This window comes from Pyxicephalus adspersus, chromosome 2 (genome assembly GCF_032062135.1).
Source record: "Pyxicephalus adspersus chromosome 2, UCB_Pads_2.0, whole genome shotgun sequence".
Taxonomy (NCBI): Eukaryota; Metazoa; Chordata; class Amphibia; order Anura; family Pyxicephalidae; genus Pyxicephalus; species Pyxicephalus adspersus.
In genome coordinates this window covers 80,818,244-80,837,162 of record NC_092859.1, presented here as the reverse complement: position 1 = coordinate 80,837,162, position 18,919 = coordinate 80,818,244, and the positions used below count along the sequence as shown (strand labels likewise).

The 18,919-nt window shown below is 37.2% G+C and overlaps 1 protein-coding gene across 3 annotated transcripts in view; it reads right to left on the bottom strand.

Annotated features, from left to right (window-relative positions):
* Positions 1–18,919, bottom strand: part of METTL25 (methyltransferase like 25) — an 85,583-nt gene that overhangs the window by 41,294 nt on the left and 25,370 nt on the right. For 2 of the 3 annotated variants that reach the window (XM_072401213.1, XM_072401215.1), the window contains 4 exons: positions 11,480–11,644; positions 10,177–10,283; positions 4,155–4,751; positions 2,673–2,817 (listed from right to left, as the gene is read on the bottom strand). In XM_072401213.1, coding sequence (XP_072257314.1) covers positions 2,673–2,817; positions 4,155–4,751; positions 10,177–10,283; positions 11,480–11,644 — 1,014 coding nt within the window. Of the gene's footprint in view, positions 1–2,672; positions 2,818–4,154; positions 4,752–10,176; positions 10,284–11,479; positions 11,645–12,036; positions 12,150–18,919 lie in introns of those variants that run through there. The other variant, XM_072401214.1, reaches the window with a different exon arrangement.

Sequence of the window (18,919 nt, the reverse complement as noted above, 5' to 3'; positions counted from 1 at the left end):
TTTGCTAGGTTATGATAATGATGGTAGTGTAAATTGTTTGCATGCCTAACTATGTGCCCAACAAGGTTGCTCAATTGTTCACAAATAGGAAAAATGTTATTGTCCTTCCTACAAACGGTGCTAGTGCAATACTGTTACAGCTTATATATAGATGACATCGGGGCTCCTATATGGCTTCCCAGACTGTCACCTTGTTTCATTCCATTCATAAAGTTATTCATGACATTAAAAGGGTAAAGGAAGAAACAGCTACTTCTGTCCTATTTTACATACAGATATACATTTCTGTATTGGCATCCTTTGTTATAAAAGCTTTATTATTCATTAGGACTTGAGGTGAGGTTAATGAAGAACATTGTCAGTAGAGATTGGGGATCTAGTAACACTCAGCTCAGGCAGTCCTTAGCCGACTAATTTCCCTCTCGCGGTGCCATGCTTCAACAGAACTATTCAAGCAAAGAGCCCTTTCTCAGGTAAACAAACAGTAAAACTAATAATATATTTAGCAAAACTACCACTAACCACCACAGCAACTGTTTATTTTTTTTTTAGAACTGACCAACAATAAATGGTGGAACTACATTGGCCATTTTGTACAATGCGTGCCCAAGCATACACCTGACCAATGCATTTGTGCTTTATGTCACATACTCCTGATTCCAGTTTGTAAACTGTACTGCACATTATATACTCCTGATCACTGCAAGTAGTTATGTACATAATGTACTCCGGAACAAATTTTGTAAGCGGTACTGTATGTTGCCTAGTTCCCATCTGTAGCACTTTGTAAGCTATGCTGTACAATACATACTCCTAAATGGTGTAGTGCGTTTGCCATTATTATTTTTTTTAATTATTACTGAAAATGACTGTTTTATAGAAGAATTGGGTTTCACTTCTGGTGTCAAATGCAAAGAGAATGTTACTGATAATTAAAAAGCCAATGTTAGCATCATCACAATGTGAAAGCTAGCCCATTACTTACAGACTGGAGTAGACAATATATGTTGCACCCCTGCCTCTGAACTGAAAACCAGTGAAATCATGCTTTTGTTTAAAAAAAAATACTCTGTCAGGAGGAATGATTTTGTATAACTGGTGTTTTTTTATCTTACTCAATCATTCAGATTCTCTGATCAGGTCAAATGCCATCATGCTCATTTCACCCACAAGATCCCTATTCTGCTCACTACTGCTGCACCCACTAAATTTAGATTATGCAGCGCTGTATAATACATATGACAGTTACACAGGGGAGAAGACCCTGCCCGGAAGACCTTAAAATCCATATGTTAATCTTTAACACAGTCCAAGGTCAATTTTGAGAGGAAGCCAATTTATCTAACTGCATGTTTTTGGAATGTTGGAGGAAACCGGAGTACCCGAAGGAAACCTACGCAAACACGGTGAGAACATGCAAAATCAATGCAGATAATGACTTGGCCAACAAGCCTACCATGCTGCCCTGAGTTCATTAATAGCAGCCTACATTCTTTCTTGTCAATGTAGCTCTGCTTTAAATCATTTTTATTGAAATAATACCTGGCAAATCTGCCATGGAGGGTATTTTTCAGATGATTCCAAATGTTGAGTGACAACACCCTGTAACTGTGTCCCAAGTGCGTTGCAGCAATGTTTCCCTGTCACTTGGTCTTCCGATTATAGTCATGGTCTACTGTAGTCACCAACAAGTGCCCTGTGAAATGCCATGAAGCCATTGCTATATGGCATAGATGTTGGCAGAAAGTAGTTGCAGCAATATTGGCTGTTCCTGCTATTTTGCAGATTGACCAAAAACTAACCTAATGATTGAATTGTTATTCCAGTAATGAGCCTACTGTTTGCTAACTTTTTATGACATTGTCACAAAAAAGACTAGCTTTTAATTTGAAATTCATCTGAATTTTTGCTTCTGCCTTTTTATCCTTACTGTTATTTAGACATAAATATCCAAATAACAATGCTGAAAAAGTTCCATCAGTAAAGATCTACTATACCTACTTTTATCATGCAAGTCCTCAGTCAGATATGTATCAAAAAACCTCTGTCATGTAAAATTCAGCAGGCACCTGCACACATAGTTCTTGAATGAGAGCATGTGCTGCATACAGATACGGTATTTACTGCAGTGCACGTAAAACAAAAAGAATGGTACAGTGGCAGCCACTCATTTTAGTATAAGGAATTGTTATATCTTATTGATGATGCAGAAGAGATACCTACAGAGGCATGTGCAGCGAATGACACAGGTCAGAGATCAATAGTCCTTAAGGTGAATAACATGTTACAATGTTTAATATAATCATGCATTATTCCTGCATTCTGCATGCTGCATCATAAAGACACCAAAGTAATTCAGTATTTTGAAGGTACATTATTTCCATTTTAGAGAATGAGTTTTACCCAACCTCTGCTGTTTAGTTTTGTGAACTTGAAAGATACTATGGTTTCACTGTGGTCCTGTACAGGGGCAGGGAGCAAAACAGTGCAAGATGTAAACATTCTCATACTCAGTGTCTGGATATCATTAAACACTAAATTATGTAGGGGAAGATGTAAAAAAAAAAGAAAGTCCTTATTCGTGTAGTAGGACATATAGAGAGCATACCATGTTAAATGTTGTAAAGAAACATAATACATTGTTACATAAATATGAAAAAGTATTACCCTACCTTCTAGAGTCTCAAATTCTTCTGAAAGAAAATGATAACAACAGCCAACACTGCACACAGCTTTAACTTCTGGTTTTGCAACAAAAATACGCAAAGTATTTGGTGCTAGATCCCCACATGTATGCAACCCAACCATAATGGATTCCTAGAATGAGAAAGTAACAGTGTTGTTTAAAAATCACACAGAAAATTTTACAATAAAAGCCACATTAGAAACCTGCTGCATTGTAGAGTTATCAAACTCTATATTGTAATTAAAGATAGGTAAAGTATAAAATGACCTTAAAATTTGCCAGATCTTAATATCCTAATTGAGAGAAAACCATGATGCTGCTCTGGACCTTAAGAATAGCAAACCAGGTGTTTAAATACAATAGTAGTGTGCAAATCTGAGCACTGGCTTGGTTAAAGGAAGACTATTCAATGGCTAGGTCATGAACGTTCACCCCGCATACCCTTCTAGGTTTCAACGAGAGCAAAAGCTCCAGATACAAGCATGAAGTGGCTCACCTGACTAGCTAGGACACTTTAAGGTGTAGTAGTACATTGCTCAGCATTCAAGCAATGCATCATTATGCTAGTGCTAAGCCCCTGCTGCCTCCCACATACTTTCCTACTGCTTCTCCAGTTGTAACCCCCCGCTTATTTCTGGCTAAATCTGGTCACTGCCCATTCTGATCTTTAGGCTTGTTACTAGTTCAGAGATTATTTTTATGGTACCTCACATTTTGGCTGCCTGCTCCAGTGTGCCTGAGAGGTGTAACCTGGAAGTTGTCCATAGCAATATCCATCATTCCTTGCAGGGTTCTTTGATGGACTAGTGAGGCTTGGTACACTGTGTGCCTCACCTTGCTTCAGCTACAATACTGTGCACACTCAACCAGGATAAGCATGCAGTTATAAGATTCTGACCCTAGTATGTGACTTTCTGCAATCAACCCACCTCAAAAAATGACTAAGAGTCCTTATGTGCATCTCTTATGCTTTCTAACATGAAACCAAGGTTATCACTCTGGCCTTTGCAGCACCAGGTTCGAATCTCGGCCAGGACACTATCTGCATGGAGTTTGCAGATTCTCCCTGTGTTTGCGTGGGTTTCCTCCCTTAGACAAAACTAAGAGAGGGTTTTATAGAGAGATATATGGCATAGAAAAACCATAAAACTGATTTGAATTGTAATCCACAAATAAACCATAACTAAGACAGGATACAGCTATTAGATAAAGAAATTAATTCTTTATATGTGAATTATTTCATTTTAGACTTGTTTTCAAGTTATTTGCAAATTTGACAAATCTAGAAAGTTATAAAAAAAATACTGAAAATTTAGAATACCAGAACAAAATCCATGGCCAATCCATTTCAATTATAGTAAGAAGACAAAGGCAAAACGAAAATCCCTGCACTGTGAAATTAATTAGGGCCTGCTTTCTGGATATGACAGCTGTTTACATATGCAAAGAAAAATGAAAGGAAGATAACCTCTAGATCAGTAATTAGGTCATGAAGCTCCGTCTCAGCAGTGACATAAGAAGTGAGGGGTGAGTAAACATGGGACTCATTCAAGTTTTTAGCCTTTATGTTCTCCATTTTCCGCCTCTCCTTTTCTTGGTGACTGAGAACTTTGGAAACATCAGATGAGGGAGGCAACTCAACAGCCCCTGTGGGCAAAACATCCAAAAAGGAAGAGGAATCCACCATATTCTGTGTTGGATGAACAGAGTGCATGCTGTCTTTCTGGTCTGACTGCTCAGAAGCATAAGTAAAAGAGCTAATTTTGTCTTCAACTGTATTTGAAATAGAATCATCCCCTCTTGGTCTTGAAATGTCTTGATCAGCATTTGTATCTGGACAATGATTTGTTGGCAATAAACTTTCTTCCCTTTCCTCAGATTTCCGTGCTTTTGAAGTGGTTCTTGCATTTGTTTTATAGACTTGCCAATATTTTTTCAATTTCCGGTTTCTCTTGTTAGCTCCATCTGTATTGGTATGGGAAGAATCAAGCCCATAAACATTTAGGCCATAACGCATGGATAAATATGAACTTAAATAACCTTTTCCAGCTCCCAAATCAATAACCTACAAAGAAAAGAAAAATATATCCTGTAAATACATTAACAACAGCACAGCAGAAATGTATGCCAAGCTGAAAGGGAAAGTATAGTATATTTTCTTTGCACATTTTTATTATATATTGTTTAACTTATTATTTCACATAATGTTTACAGCTTTGCTTTGTACATTTTTTACAGTATTCTTTAATATTCTCACAATTCACAGTAACTAAGTACATTTAGCAAACATAGTAACATAACAACATAACATTTAGTAGCAAATGCAATGGTTGAAAAAATAAATGGAATGTGAAAACGAGGAGTAAAGCACAGCAGCAGTAAACAAAGTTGTGCCTGTATATATAATATGCAAATATTGCTGCTTTTGTATACATGTTTAATTTCAGACTATACAAAGAAACAAAGCTTCTAAGATATTGATATTACAATAAATATATGTTACTTTTAAATAGGGGAGGAGTGGGAAAATATATAATTTACAGCAATTATATTCATGCTGCAACACTCATTCGGAGGGTCTTTATCCAACATGTAAGCTCCAAAATACCACAAAAAAAGTCAGAAGAGGGGTCAGACCTATCTGGTATATCCTCCATATCCAGTCATTTTCACTGAATTCCCGAGCAACCCTGTAGCTTTATTTATGCTTAAAAGCAAAGCAGCATAAAGCATTATTCAAATCAAAACTAGAAAACATTATACATATTTGCAGAATAATAACTATAGACTTTCCCGAAACTTTTCTTTTTTTTGTTTACTAAAAATCAAATACATTAATTACATTTTTAGCTTTTGTGTCAGTCCCTATACTTACATCTCATTACCTTATGGAAAGTTCTAGTATGACCTAAAATTATCTGGGTATTTGCTTCAAGATATTGTCAGTCAGACAGAAAATAAAAATACAAAAATAAAACAGTGGGAAAGGATTTATGAAAGCCTTTAAACTCTTGTAAACATAAAGGATTACCAAAAGAAGCATGCTGGTATATTGTGTATTGCTATCCACTCAACAACAATAGGAAACACAAGCTGATGAAGAATATGCATACAGTTATTCACAAGTCTTGGTTGTCTTACTTCAAGAAAAATGATTTAAGGAGATCTGGGTATTGTTTTGAAATATGATTCCATGTCTACTGGAAATACGGAAAGGTACCTTTTGCGTATGTATACCGCCGTAATGATTTATTAAAGCTCTCCTGGACTGGCATTCGCGCAGGAATAAAAACATTTGCCAAATAAAATCCAATGATTTTTAAGAAATCCACTCCAATTTTGCTGAATCACCCAGATTCTCCCATGATTGCCTATCTTCTCCAGTCTTGGAAATCTTTGATAAATCAGGCCTAATGTATGAATGATAAAGTTTCAGTAGTATTAAAAGGTTCAGCAAACTCTCATTTGCCTTAAATCACCTAAAAACTGTTAAAAGGAGAACCTGATGAGTCATGATCTGTGAATCGGGAGGGAACATCACAACATCACTAATTAATGGCCAGACCATTTATGAATGGGTTGTAAACTGGGAGCCAAGGTGTGCAGAACTCAGCATAGCATAATGGACAGTGGCAATTGATCCAAAGTGATATAATTGAGCCAAATATTGTGAATCTAGATTTGTTTAAATGGTAATTGTTCCAGTCAAAAAACTAAATTTAAAGTATATCTAAAGCCAAAACATTTTTGGAACGCATAGGGAAAGACAAAAACCTTGCCAGGTTTTCCTTTGCCATCTTACTTACCCGTTACATGTCCTGACTTCCTGTAGACACAAGAGTAAGTATAATAATATCCAAAATTAGTTCAGGTAGTTAGGTCAAAGGTGACAGACATGTTGGGATCCATCAGGCATCCGGGTAGAGGTTATCATGATAGGCTTACATTAAATCTTTAAAATAACTTTAGCTTTAACTCTAAAATGAAGATTTTAACACTTTAAAAATCTCTTTACCAGAATATAGACAAAAGAAACATGCTTTTTATGGCTACTTTAGCAGTTTTCATCTTGAACTAAGCACGTTAACACCAAAAGCGTCCACAAAGTCATTAATTTAAAACGATATATAGCAGCCCCTTTAACTATTTTCTACAAGTGCCAGTAAAAGCCCACAACAAAAACAAATTTCCAAACCACCTATTAGAGATCAAAGAGCTGCCAGTGAAGTATGGAGTACTGAAAAATTCATTACTTCTCCACAACTTGAAACCACAAGGTGCCCAGAGGAAATGAAATCTGGTGTAAAACATGTGCTGTGATTTCAATGCTCTATATTTTTTAATTAAATCTATTTTTACAATGTTTTATGGACTAATTTGGCAACAAATTCTTAACAGTCTCTATTGAACCTTTTTCTACTTCTACTTAGCCAAGCCTGAAAAAGTAGAAGTAACAAGAAACCCCTTTTAAATAACCAGAGAAGATATATGCAGCTTGAAAGACTTTACTCTCCCCTAAAATAAATGGTTTACAGGCTGGCGAAAATAATCTAAGCATTTCATAGGCAAACTAATAGAAAAGAATAGCACGCACCTGTGTGTTAAATATTAAATGCACTGTAAATCTTAAGGAAAAAAGCAAAGCCAGAAAAAAAATCACCAAAACAGTATCAACAAGATCTTTACTGTTTCAAAACGGGCTGAAGAACACAAATGCAATTACGTAAGCAAGGAAGAAAAAAAAGCAAGCTTTCATTTTGCCGGAAAAGTGCTGGAAAAGATCTGAATCCAGTTAGGTTTCCAGTGATTTCTAAATTTATTATGGAAACCCTCTTACTCATTTTCAAAAGGGTGACCTTTTAGTTTAATCAGTATCCCAAAGAAATACGATGACTATCAATAAAATGGGAAGTACAAGGTTTGTTTTTGACTTCGCTCCAGCTGTGGCTATGCAACAGGGCGACAAGCTTTTTAATTTCCCATAACGCCTACAACACTGTGAGATCATTGATCTTGGCAATGACTACTAATATAGGTACTTTATGGCTGGGTGAAATCCACTGAAAGCATGAAGCACCTAGTAATCCCAGAGCAATATGACCCTATATAAGTGTAAACTACAAAAGCTATATTTGAAGAAGTGGTTATATATTTTCAATGGCAAGGCATATATAGTATTTTTTGTACTTTTCAGTTTTGCCCATGAGCAAGAGCCAAAAAAGGTGGATAAATAATATTAAATCCAAAGGAAATAATGAGGTTTAAGTGATTAAGTAAGATATCCAGAATAATGTTTTATATATTTAGCAGGAAAGCAAATGGCTAGAACAGGTATTGTTTCCAATCTTGAAACAATACAGTGGTGCTGATTCACCAAGCATGTCAAAAGAAAAGTGGCTAAGTACGGGAAGATATGATTGAGGGCTGCAGTCCAAAACATGTTACACTTGGTTGTTCTGTACATAGATATTGATGTAATTGAAGAGTATGTCCTGGTCAACCAGTTTCTGTTTTCTCTTTTTAAAAACCTAAATTTCTGAGGGAGACCAAGCTATACCTGTTCTGTAGCTATGCCTAATTAGAAGATTAATGTCATATATTTAAAAAATAAAATCCATGGCAGCAAGGTATTTGAAGAGAGAAATGTTAGTTTCCTAAGATTCTCCAAATAGGTCTGCCTCACACTGATAGATTGTCAAATATGTGCACTGAGTCTGCTCCATAGTGTTACAATTAGTCGCCGTGTACGGCCTGTTTTGTATTCAGCACGGTCATGAAAGAAACAACAGATGCATTCCTATGTTGTGTGGTTTACAGTCACAGAAGCACTGATCCTCAATGGGGAATTTTCCTATCCCTTCTTCTCTAATGACAACTAATATTTTTTAGTTTTTTCTCACTTTCTCTAAAAACAATCACCAGATCAAACAGAAAAGGTGAATTTCCCCATTAAATAAAAATGGCTAATTCTAACCCTTCCCCACTAGGGAATGAGTCCCTTCTGACCCACTAGAAGGAAAAGATGTCTTGAAGGCTTTTTTCCTGCCCAGCCTGTCTGCTGTCAACGGAGTGTGTCCATGAAGGGCTATTGTGTACTGGCATGAGGGACAAATGGAATGTTGCAAAATAGGGATGGGGTGAGCCTTTGCCAGAATAGCCATTGCTCACTACAACCCAGCCCTACAAGTCATATTTTGTTGAGTTTTAGGATTGAAAATGTGTTTCAATTTCATGTCAATACAAGGCAGGTAATTACAAATGCACAAGCTGAAAATATGGCACGCCTACTAAGATGACAAAAATATGGTATTATAAAGACATAAATATGGTAATATATGTAGGATTTTTTTTTTTAAATATTACTAAAGAAAACATTATTTAAGTCTTAAATGAAATAAAAGGGCTTTATAACGTAGCTAAGCTAGCAGAAAAAAATGAGTAGGAAATAAGTTACATTTAAATATTTTACATATTCTTTTCTAGCATTCTGGGAGCACTCATTCCCAGATTAGAAGTTATTTTTGGCACAGACCAAAAAGTGCTTTGAAATATAATACCGAGGCTAAGACAACGAATCTATATGTCTGCTATCTCTGCTGTCAACACCTATGATGTCCACATCTTTTTTGTAAATGCCTGTAACAGAAGAGTTCATACTGTCTGAGAAATATAACCAGAAAAAAAGACAATAAAGCAATTTGCCTGGGCAGTAATTTCTGCACTTACTGCAGATGGCAGCCACCACTACATATTTGTTTTATTATTACTACCACATTAATTTTCGCATATGTATTTTATTAACTCCAACAGTAAATCAATTAGAATATCCACAAGAAACATAAATTAAAGTAACATTACTTCTGTGTATACAAAGGGAACCTGAACAAGATGTTTCACGAAAATAGTTAGTCTGTTTTGGCGGCAGCTTGGGCAGGTTATACTGCAATCTTTGCATAAAAACACAAAGGCTGATAAAAGCCTTGTTGCTATTCAATGGCCTAACAATTTTAAAAAGTTAATGTATAGATAGAAGTAGAAAAAAGGAGAAAAAAAATCTACTGTCCAAAGTGTTCATGTTTACCTTGAAGTTTGAGAGCATTGGGATGATTAGGTAACTCTAAGTGACTGCATCTCTTTGTCAAGCAAATGGCACCCACAAATATAAGACATTTGAATTCAGGAAATATTGTTTATGTTTCTATTACTGGCCCAGTGGCCTTTTTTACAATGTATTGGCCGCAATGTGTGAAGGAGATTCTTACTGCACAACAGGTAACCAAAGTGAATGGAAAGTGGTGGGACACAGCGTTACCATAGAAGTCCTGAATACCAAATGCTTCAATCATTGTTCTGGATTTTTGAAGAGCCAGAGAGCCCAAGAATTAAAGCTTGCATGACTACACTTTCATTATCCATGGTTCCATGGAGCTTAGTTTAAATGAACATAGGTCTGCATTAAAAACAAGCATTAACAAACAGTAGTCATTTACCTGTTTAATGTGAAATATATTAGTAATGTCCTTTACTAGCTGTGACATGATCGCGACTTCATGTGATTTTTTATCATTCATAAACTGATCTGTTTTTATTTCTTTATCTGTTGATCAAAAGAGAAAACACAATGATTAGTTGCAAACAAAATGACAACTAAACAAAATAAGTTAGTTGAAAACATTTAGTTATAGTTATTAAACTGTCAACTGTGTTATTTCTTGATGACTGGGTATCCAGTCATTCTTTTACTTTACAAGTAAACAACCATTTTTTCCTCTATAAATCAAACCCACTAGTTGTGGACCAGTCACTACTAATGTGTAAGTTAGAAGTGTGAGGTCTGGATTTTTGAGCTAATAAGAGCTGGTAATGATGCATCAGGAGGGACCATCTTCCATTTACCCACACAAATGTTAAACATATTCAAACAAGAATTGGTTAACAAATCATTGTTGCACCAATATGAATGCTTGCACTGTTCTTAAAAAATGGAAAAGTATATATGAAGTGTATATGGCTCATTTATTAAAGCTCTCCAAGGATGGAGAGAATGCACTTTCATCAGTGAACCTGGGTGATCCAGCAAACCTGGAATGGATTTCCTAAAAGTAATTTTCTATTTGTTGGCAAATGTTTTATTCCTGGACTAGATCCGTTCCAGGTTTGCTGGAATCACTAGACAGCTAAGAAATAATAAACAAAAAATGTAGACAACATTTATACATCTAATGTCCATTTTCAAATATCATACTGGTGTTTGAAAAACCACACTTTCAATTATCTCACTGAGCTTTCCAAAGTTCAGTAGTTCAGATGACCTAATACATTTAACTAATAAAACAGGTAAAACTAGAAGTCCATCTGCAAGATTTTGCTTGGAGAGAACAGGATCCTCTGGGGGAACTTAAAGGTCAAGGGAAGAGAAGATTCCATACAGTCGATGCAGTTGTTAAAGTCAGCCCTGGCAAAGTCACCTAGCTGCACAATATCTGATTTCTCTCTCAAATACAAGCTCTTCTTGATTATTTGTTCCCTGATAAACACTTCAAGTTCTAAATTTTAAAGTGACATTAGTAAATAGAAAAATACAATTAGGATTTATTTGACATTCATTATATTTATTTACAGTCGACATTCAAAAATCTGGCAACCTCCCACCCTGAGGAATGCCAGATTTTTGAAAGTCATACTTACCTCCACACACAGAACAGTCTCCCTCTCACAGCACCCGCAGACATAAACTTTTTTGTAGTAATATCCAATTGTGGGACCTGCCATAACACCTTGACATAAACTTACTTGTTTCCTCTGTTCTTTGAGCAGCAAAAACATCAATCATTTCCTCAATGGGTGTGCACAATCCCATATTTAATAAAGAATAATGGCGGGCTGCCTCCACAAAAGCTTCCAAGTCCACCAATTGCTGAGTCGCCTTGGAAAAGATTCTGGATACATCTATGGAATCTGATGAGAATACAAAACAAATTTTATTATATATTATTTTCTATATATTGCATTGTTAGTATTACATTTTCAAACAAGGTACTAAATATTTGCTTGTGAAGGCTGGCCAAATACTGTGGCATCCGAAAAACCAAGCAACTAAAGGTTGACCTTAGCCCCTAAATTACCATCTCTTTTCAGAATGTAATAGTTTTATGTAGGAATGGAGGACTACCTTAAACTAGCATATCACAATTACACAGGTTATATAACTAAATAGATCCACTGTCTTGTTTAGCAACATTCTTCTTATTAATATTTATATAGCACCAACATATTAAGCAGAGCTTTACAAAGCCCATAGTCATGTCACTAACTGTCCTTCGAAGGGGCTCACAATCCAATGTCCCTACCATAGTCATATGTCATTAACACAGTCATAGTTCGGCCCAGCCCGTTTTTGGGGGGCAGGCCCCCCACCTGCTGTGATTTTTCTGCCCGGCACTTTTCAGCAGCTCTGAACGGACACCGGAGAGGCTGCTCTCAGCTCGCTAGTTCTCCGCTGATAAGAGCTGATAGCTGATAAGAGCCGGGCGGGTGAGGAGAGCACAGCACATCAGGACACAGGCTGTCCTTCCCCCATCTCATAGCTGTGCCAAAACTTTAGAAAAAAAAATTGTGCAAACAATGTCTCCGCCCAGTGGGCATGTGTAATGACGTCATCAGTGCAGTGTGTATAAATGCTGCATGTCACATTCCTTAGCCTTACAGCTCTCTGTGTATGTCATAATGATTTGAAATTTTCAGGGTGCACAGGGAACACTAATAGTTAGCACCATTCACAATTTCAGCACCCCAGCTTCAACACAAATTTCATGATATGGGGATCAGAATTGTAAAATCCTGTGAAAACGTAACATTGGGGTTGCAGTAATAAAAACAAGTGTGCCTGAAGTCCTTAATTAAAAATGCAAATTGAGGACTCCTGGGGCCACTTACATAGAAAGGAGCATTGGAGAAGGGCCCCTAAATGTATACTTATCTCTCACAAATCTATAACTATAATATTTTGGTATCCTGTCTGCTTCTCTTCCTTGAACCCCTATTCCCCTAGAATGGTAGAGGGGTAGGAAACCAAAAATGTAGGTGCAGTGGGGGGACACCTTTGGATAACCCCCACACAAAAATGTCATTACTATGGCAAAACGCACTGCCCTGTTACACATTACTGCCCACTTCTAACACTGGAAGCCCAATTTCTCTAGAATGGGGGGGGTGTAGTAAACTGAAAATGTGTGGGGAGTATCTGTGGATCTGTGGACCTCCTAAAATGTTATCACAATGGCATCATTAGAACATATAAAACTCTGCCTATCAAAACGAAATTGGGGTTCAGGTACTGGTAGGGTACAGCCATGGGTAACAGGGCAGCGTGTTTTGATGGGCAAAGTTTATGTATTGATGCCATGGTGATGAAAGTTTGGGGGGTGTTAGCCACAAGTGTCCCCCCACTTGCACCTATGATTCTGTTTATCTGCACCTTTCTGAAGAGAAAGACAAATTAGGGATTAAGGTAGGGAAGCCGACAGTTTGATGGACAGAAGTTTTTGTGTTCTAATGATGCCATGCAAATGAAATTTTAGGGGTTTTTTACATCTGTCCCCCACTTGCACCTATATTTTCAGTTTCCTGCACCTCCCCATTGCAGATAAATTGGGATTCAAAGAACCGAAGCAGAAAGGGCAGCATAGTATTACAATTATAGTTTGGTGAAAGGTAGGTAAAATATTTGGGGGGCCCCACCCCAAATGCTTATTGCTATGTAAGTGGCCCCGGGGGTCCATAATTTGCATTTTCAATTTTGAGTTCCTAGGTGCACTTTCATATAAAATAGCTAACCCATATGTTCAATTTCCACAAGTTTTTAAACTTGTGATCCCCATATTTTGAATTTCTTGAAATTAAAAAAATAAATGTTGGTTATTAGTAGCTATGAGAGTCCCCTGTGTACCCTAAAAACTTTAGGTAATAACAACTAACAATTTAGGAGATCTTAAGAATTAAACACAATGAGTTGTTAGGCTGCAGAGTCTGATAATCAGACTTTACACACACAGCTTTCATACTGCAGGAGGATAAATTTCACAGGCAGTTTTTGTTTTTGGCAGTGATGTGGTGGGCACTGGCTGTCCTGCCCCCATCTGCAATCACATGCATGATGCTCTTTGTGTTACCTAGGTATAGCGCTAGGAGGTGACATCTGAAGTCAGGCTCAATTCACATTGGCAGTAAGGTTGCATTTGCCGTTTACCCTTCAGTTTCCTCCAGCCAGGAACCACTGCTGCTTGAAAAACTACTAGGCCTGAAAAGCCCAGCACTTACCGCCGGTTACCAATCCCAGGTGCCCAGCAGTTATCACCAGTTACCAATCCCATGTGCCCAGCATTTGCCAAGTAGTCACTCAGGATGGGCTTTTTTTTTTTTACTACTAATGTGAACCAAGCCTAGTTTGTTAAACCACATAGATCACAATATTACACTACTACAAGGGATTACACTATAAAAACATGGAACACTAGGAAGTTGGAATAAAATACACAGCACTGAACAGTTTGGGCATAATACAAAAAAAAACAAAAATGGAAAAATTGTACATTCTAACAAGCCAGGCATTAGAAAGTTGGAACAAAGTATAGGGGGTAGGTAGAACACTGACACAATAATAGAGGTTACTGGAAACCTATGGCATAAATAACTGGGAGCTCTAAATTTGCCGTGTCTAGTCCTGCCCACTTTTTTTTTACCATCCAGCTACAGTTTCCCCCCACCTGGCTGAAAAAAATTTCTGGGGAGAACACTGACAGTCTAGAGACAATTTTAGGAGGAAGCCAAATAACCTAAGAGCATGTTTTTGGGATGCGGGAAGAAACCAGAGTGGGCAGAAGAAACCCACGCAAACGCAAGGAGAACATACAAAACATCTTGCAGATAGTGTCCTGGCAAAGATTCAAACCTGGGACCTAGCGCTGCAAAGGCCAGAGCGCTATTCACTTACCCAACCATGCTAAATGTAATTAAAATATACATAGTGAACACTGATAAAAATGTAACAAATACATTGAGAAGAGAGATTAGATTCCATGGAGAACTGTGGCAGGAACAGTGATCAACAATATAGTGAGAAATTTGCAGAACTAAAGCCCCAGAGACATATAAAACCAGCATACAATTGTACCCCCTAACACCCACATATAACTGAACTATCATGTCTAGGTGACCACAAACACTCTTACACCATGCAAGGTGGTGGTACCTATTGTGGTGCCTACTGTAACTACAAATGAGAACAAAGTTATGAATAAAATGCACAATAATCTATGCCCAAACTACCCTAGCATCACTTGAGTCAACAAAAATACATACTGCAGACATCCACCTAATTTCATCACTGCAGCCTTTCCAAGTTTACAATACTTATGTCAGACTTCAGCTATAAAGAAAATGGCCAGCCTGCTTGGACTAACATTTTCTATGGTCAAGGACAATACTTTTTCAGGCCTAGTGCACTTCTTCTACTAAGGTAATGGATAAGACCAGGATGGGGACACCAGTGGAATACTGCAAATCCCACATATGCTAAAACTGAAATGTATGTATGTAAAACTCACTCAAGCCTTAATGAGGACCCAGCAGAGATGCACTACCCTTCTACATAGAACGGGACTGGCTATGTCTCCCAGCATCTTTTTACAGCAATCCCTCACAAGCGGTCACTAAAAAGGATCACTAATGACCATTTCATGCTTAAAAACCAAAGTGTCTACACAAAGCTTTAAAGTGTTTTTTTTCTAATGATACATACTCAATTATTCGGGTTTTTTAAATAGGTGGCCAGCATGAACTCTCATTTTTTGGACCTAGACTAGACATTATTTTAATAATGGAAAACATCCAACATTATATCAATAATTGTCAAGCAGCTGAACAAGCATATTGTAATTAAATGATACTGTATCTTCAGAACAAATTAAAGCTTTAGTAGGACATTCAAATTTCATTACAATGAGGATATAAAGGGACAACAAGAGATTGCAAGCATGCTAACACTGCACCTCTGAAAGTCGAACTAAAATCCCACTTTGAAAATTGGCGATCAGACAGGTGTTTATTAAGAAAAAAAAAAAAAAAAAAGCAATGTTTCTTCTAAAAACTATTCTTACTTGCCTGATCACCACCTAGCTCAGCAAATTAGGATGACTGAACACAAGAATGTGGGAATAAGAAGGAAAAAAGATGGCGGCACCTGAAATGTAATGGGGGACTGGTGAGTATCGACTGGGTTTAATTCTGCTTTAACACCAAGCCTGGTGTTTGATAAAAAAAATGATCATGATATATTAGCAAAAGATCATGAAGAAAGTTTTTTTTTGGAGGAGTTAACCTCATACTTACATTGTTAGAAAGATAATGCCACTTTGGAATCATATTACAACATATACTAGGTGTAGACATTCACTGGAGGACCTGCCATTGTACTATCAGGCATACCTACCACCAGGTTATTTATTGTTACCTATGGATGCTCTCAGAGACTAGACTTTGGGACCACACATGTAGTGTCACATGTACCTGCAAATGTGGATAACTAAAACCTCTATTAATAATAGAAATTGTTAAAAAAGATTTTTACCCTAAATAGCCATGAAACAATATAATTTTTGTATCATATCACAACACCTAGGTGTATAAAACTAAATTTTACACAAACAAAACAATTGTTGCACGTTGTGTGCCAGAATCCCGGTGCATTTATAAAAAAAATTGGTCTGCTAGTAAAAACTGGTACCAACAGTTGGAGAAGTTGCGCAGCACAGCAAAAATGTTCGGTTTACAAGCATGGACTGAAAAATAGCACATGGACGGTGAAACATTAATGGCCGTAGCAGAAACTAGTTGGCTATCACAATACAAAATATAACTACACTACCACAATGCACTTCTGGTTGGACATTTGGGATCTCTGCTTTTCTTCCTTTGAGTCAAATCACAATCTAACCATAAGATCACACATGAAGCTTCTGAAACATACTGCCCACCCACCAGAGAATGGAAAGCAATGCATCCTGTTTGCTAAGGAACTGTTCATAATCCCTTTTCATTCATACTAGCTGGGAAAGCATATGGGGAATAGAATAAAGTGTTTCATGCAATATATATATTACTGACCAGCTATTTTGCTTCCAGTTACATGCTATTTCGATTAGGTTTTTTTTTTCTAAGCTGCAGGGAAACAGTCTGAATTCACAGTTTACCTATGAGTGAGAAGTAGGAAATTTAATGAGCTGGCTGTGAAAAGGTCTTAAACCACATACATAGATCATTTGGATTTTCTGTGCATGGCATCTTACACAAAGTGCTGCTCTTAAATTTATGTTTGGCCAAACATTTACCTATTTTGGTTCCAAGGCACATTTTAATACCTGGCTCGGATGAAAGTCAAACTTTTAAAATTTATTGACTGTGCTGACTCTCATACAATGATATGAATTTACAAGAAGGATTCTGCACATGATGCTGTTAAACTGTCAACACACCAGTAAAAAAAAAAAACTCTTAAAGTGTAAGCTTTCTCGTTAAATACAGCATTGGTTTATTATAAAAATGCAGTGAATCCAATAAGATATACATAGTAAGTGGTTTTACAACTATTGTTTAAACACAGACATCATCATTTTATTTCTGACAGCATGGCAAAACTAGATTCTAGTTATTTCAGATTGTGCATGTGGTAAAAATGAATACAAGGAGAAAAAAAGATTATATACTTTTAATAAAAACTCAATTAAAGCCCAAAATGTTTTTGCTTTGTAAAGAGTGGAGTGGGCTTAGTGCTTTACAATATTCCTATTGCTTTAGAGCAGGAATTGATGGCAATTTCTACAAAGGGGACATCGATAAACAATGTTTTTTCCCCCACAGGGTTTAGAAGTGGGGAAAAACCAAACTTGATGTTAGGAGACGTTCTTCTGGCCAACAATCTCAAGTGTCCCAGGAGTGTAGAGGAGTTCTAAGAATTAGTGCTTGCAGCATCCTTGTTTCCCTTTAGCTGTGTTTTCCCTCTTGGCATCCCCTGCACTAAGACTGCACAGCTAAAGGGGATTTGGAGCTGTGCTGCACCTGATTAGTAGAGTGGTTCCTGATCAATCCCATGCTGCCAGCGGCTGCTGGATCCTTACAGACTCTCTGCTCTCAGATTCCTGTGCATGTTGTAGCATTTAGCTGGGCTAATCTGTGCTGGAGAGTTTCTCCTATGATTTACTGTTGCTGACCATTGCCTGTTTTCTGGCCCATTGTTTATACGCCACCTGGACCGACTTCTGCCTGTTACCCTGTCTCTGCTTGTGCCTATACCCTCTGTACCTTCTTTGGTGGACTGATCACCCGTGTATGACTTTGGCTTTGTACTCTGGCTTTGCCTGGTAGTTCTTGACTGCTTCATCCGAGGGCCCCTGGTCCTCTGCCAGCTATCCCCAGACACCATCCCTTGCACATTAAGCACTGGGGGCAACGGTGTGCTAAAAGACACAACCAGTCTCCCGAGGGGCTTGCTATAGGTGAAGACTGCAGCATTAGATTGGGGGACTGGCTTCAGGTGAATACTGGTTCTGACCAGTGCCTTACACTTGACAAAAATATTAGGTTGTAACCATTTTAATTAAAATAAATATATATATATATATTTTTTTTTTTTTTTTTTTAACTGCACAAAACCTTCTTACTTAATTACCAAGTGATATGGGCAGCTATAAAAACTGTCATATAACACACTGTATTATATGTATTGAGCACAGCTTTAGAATCTCTCCCATGTACAGAAATCATTGGTAAAGAATTCTCTGATGAACAAGCCATTTCAAAGCATTCTAATCTAGTTGTTTAATAAAGACAGTGTGTAAATATACCAATATTATTTTCCAGTGCCAAATACTATGAGAATATTAGATATAGTAATAGTATAGTAAAACATCAATAGAGGACATCAAGACTAAAGCCATATATAAGCAGTTCCTAAAGCCTAATCAGTACCGGTAAGTCCTCTAGCGGAAATCACATGTAAAAGTGACAGCTACCCTATGTCAAAATCCATTGAGGTTATTACTAACAAAAGAAACCTCAACAACAATAGTAAATGAGGGCAGCGAAGGAGTTTGTGTATCCCAAGTTAGAAAGAAAAGGAAAGAAAGAAAGAACATTGTAAAAAGAAGATGGAGGAAAGAGAAAGTGTGTTCTGAGGGG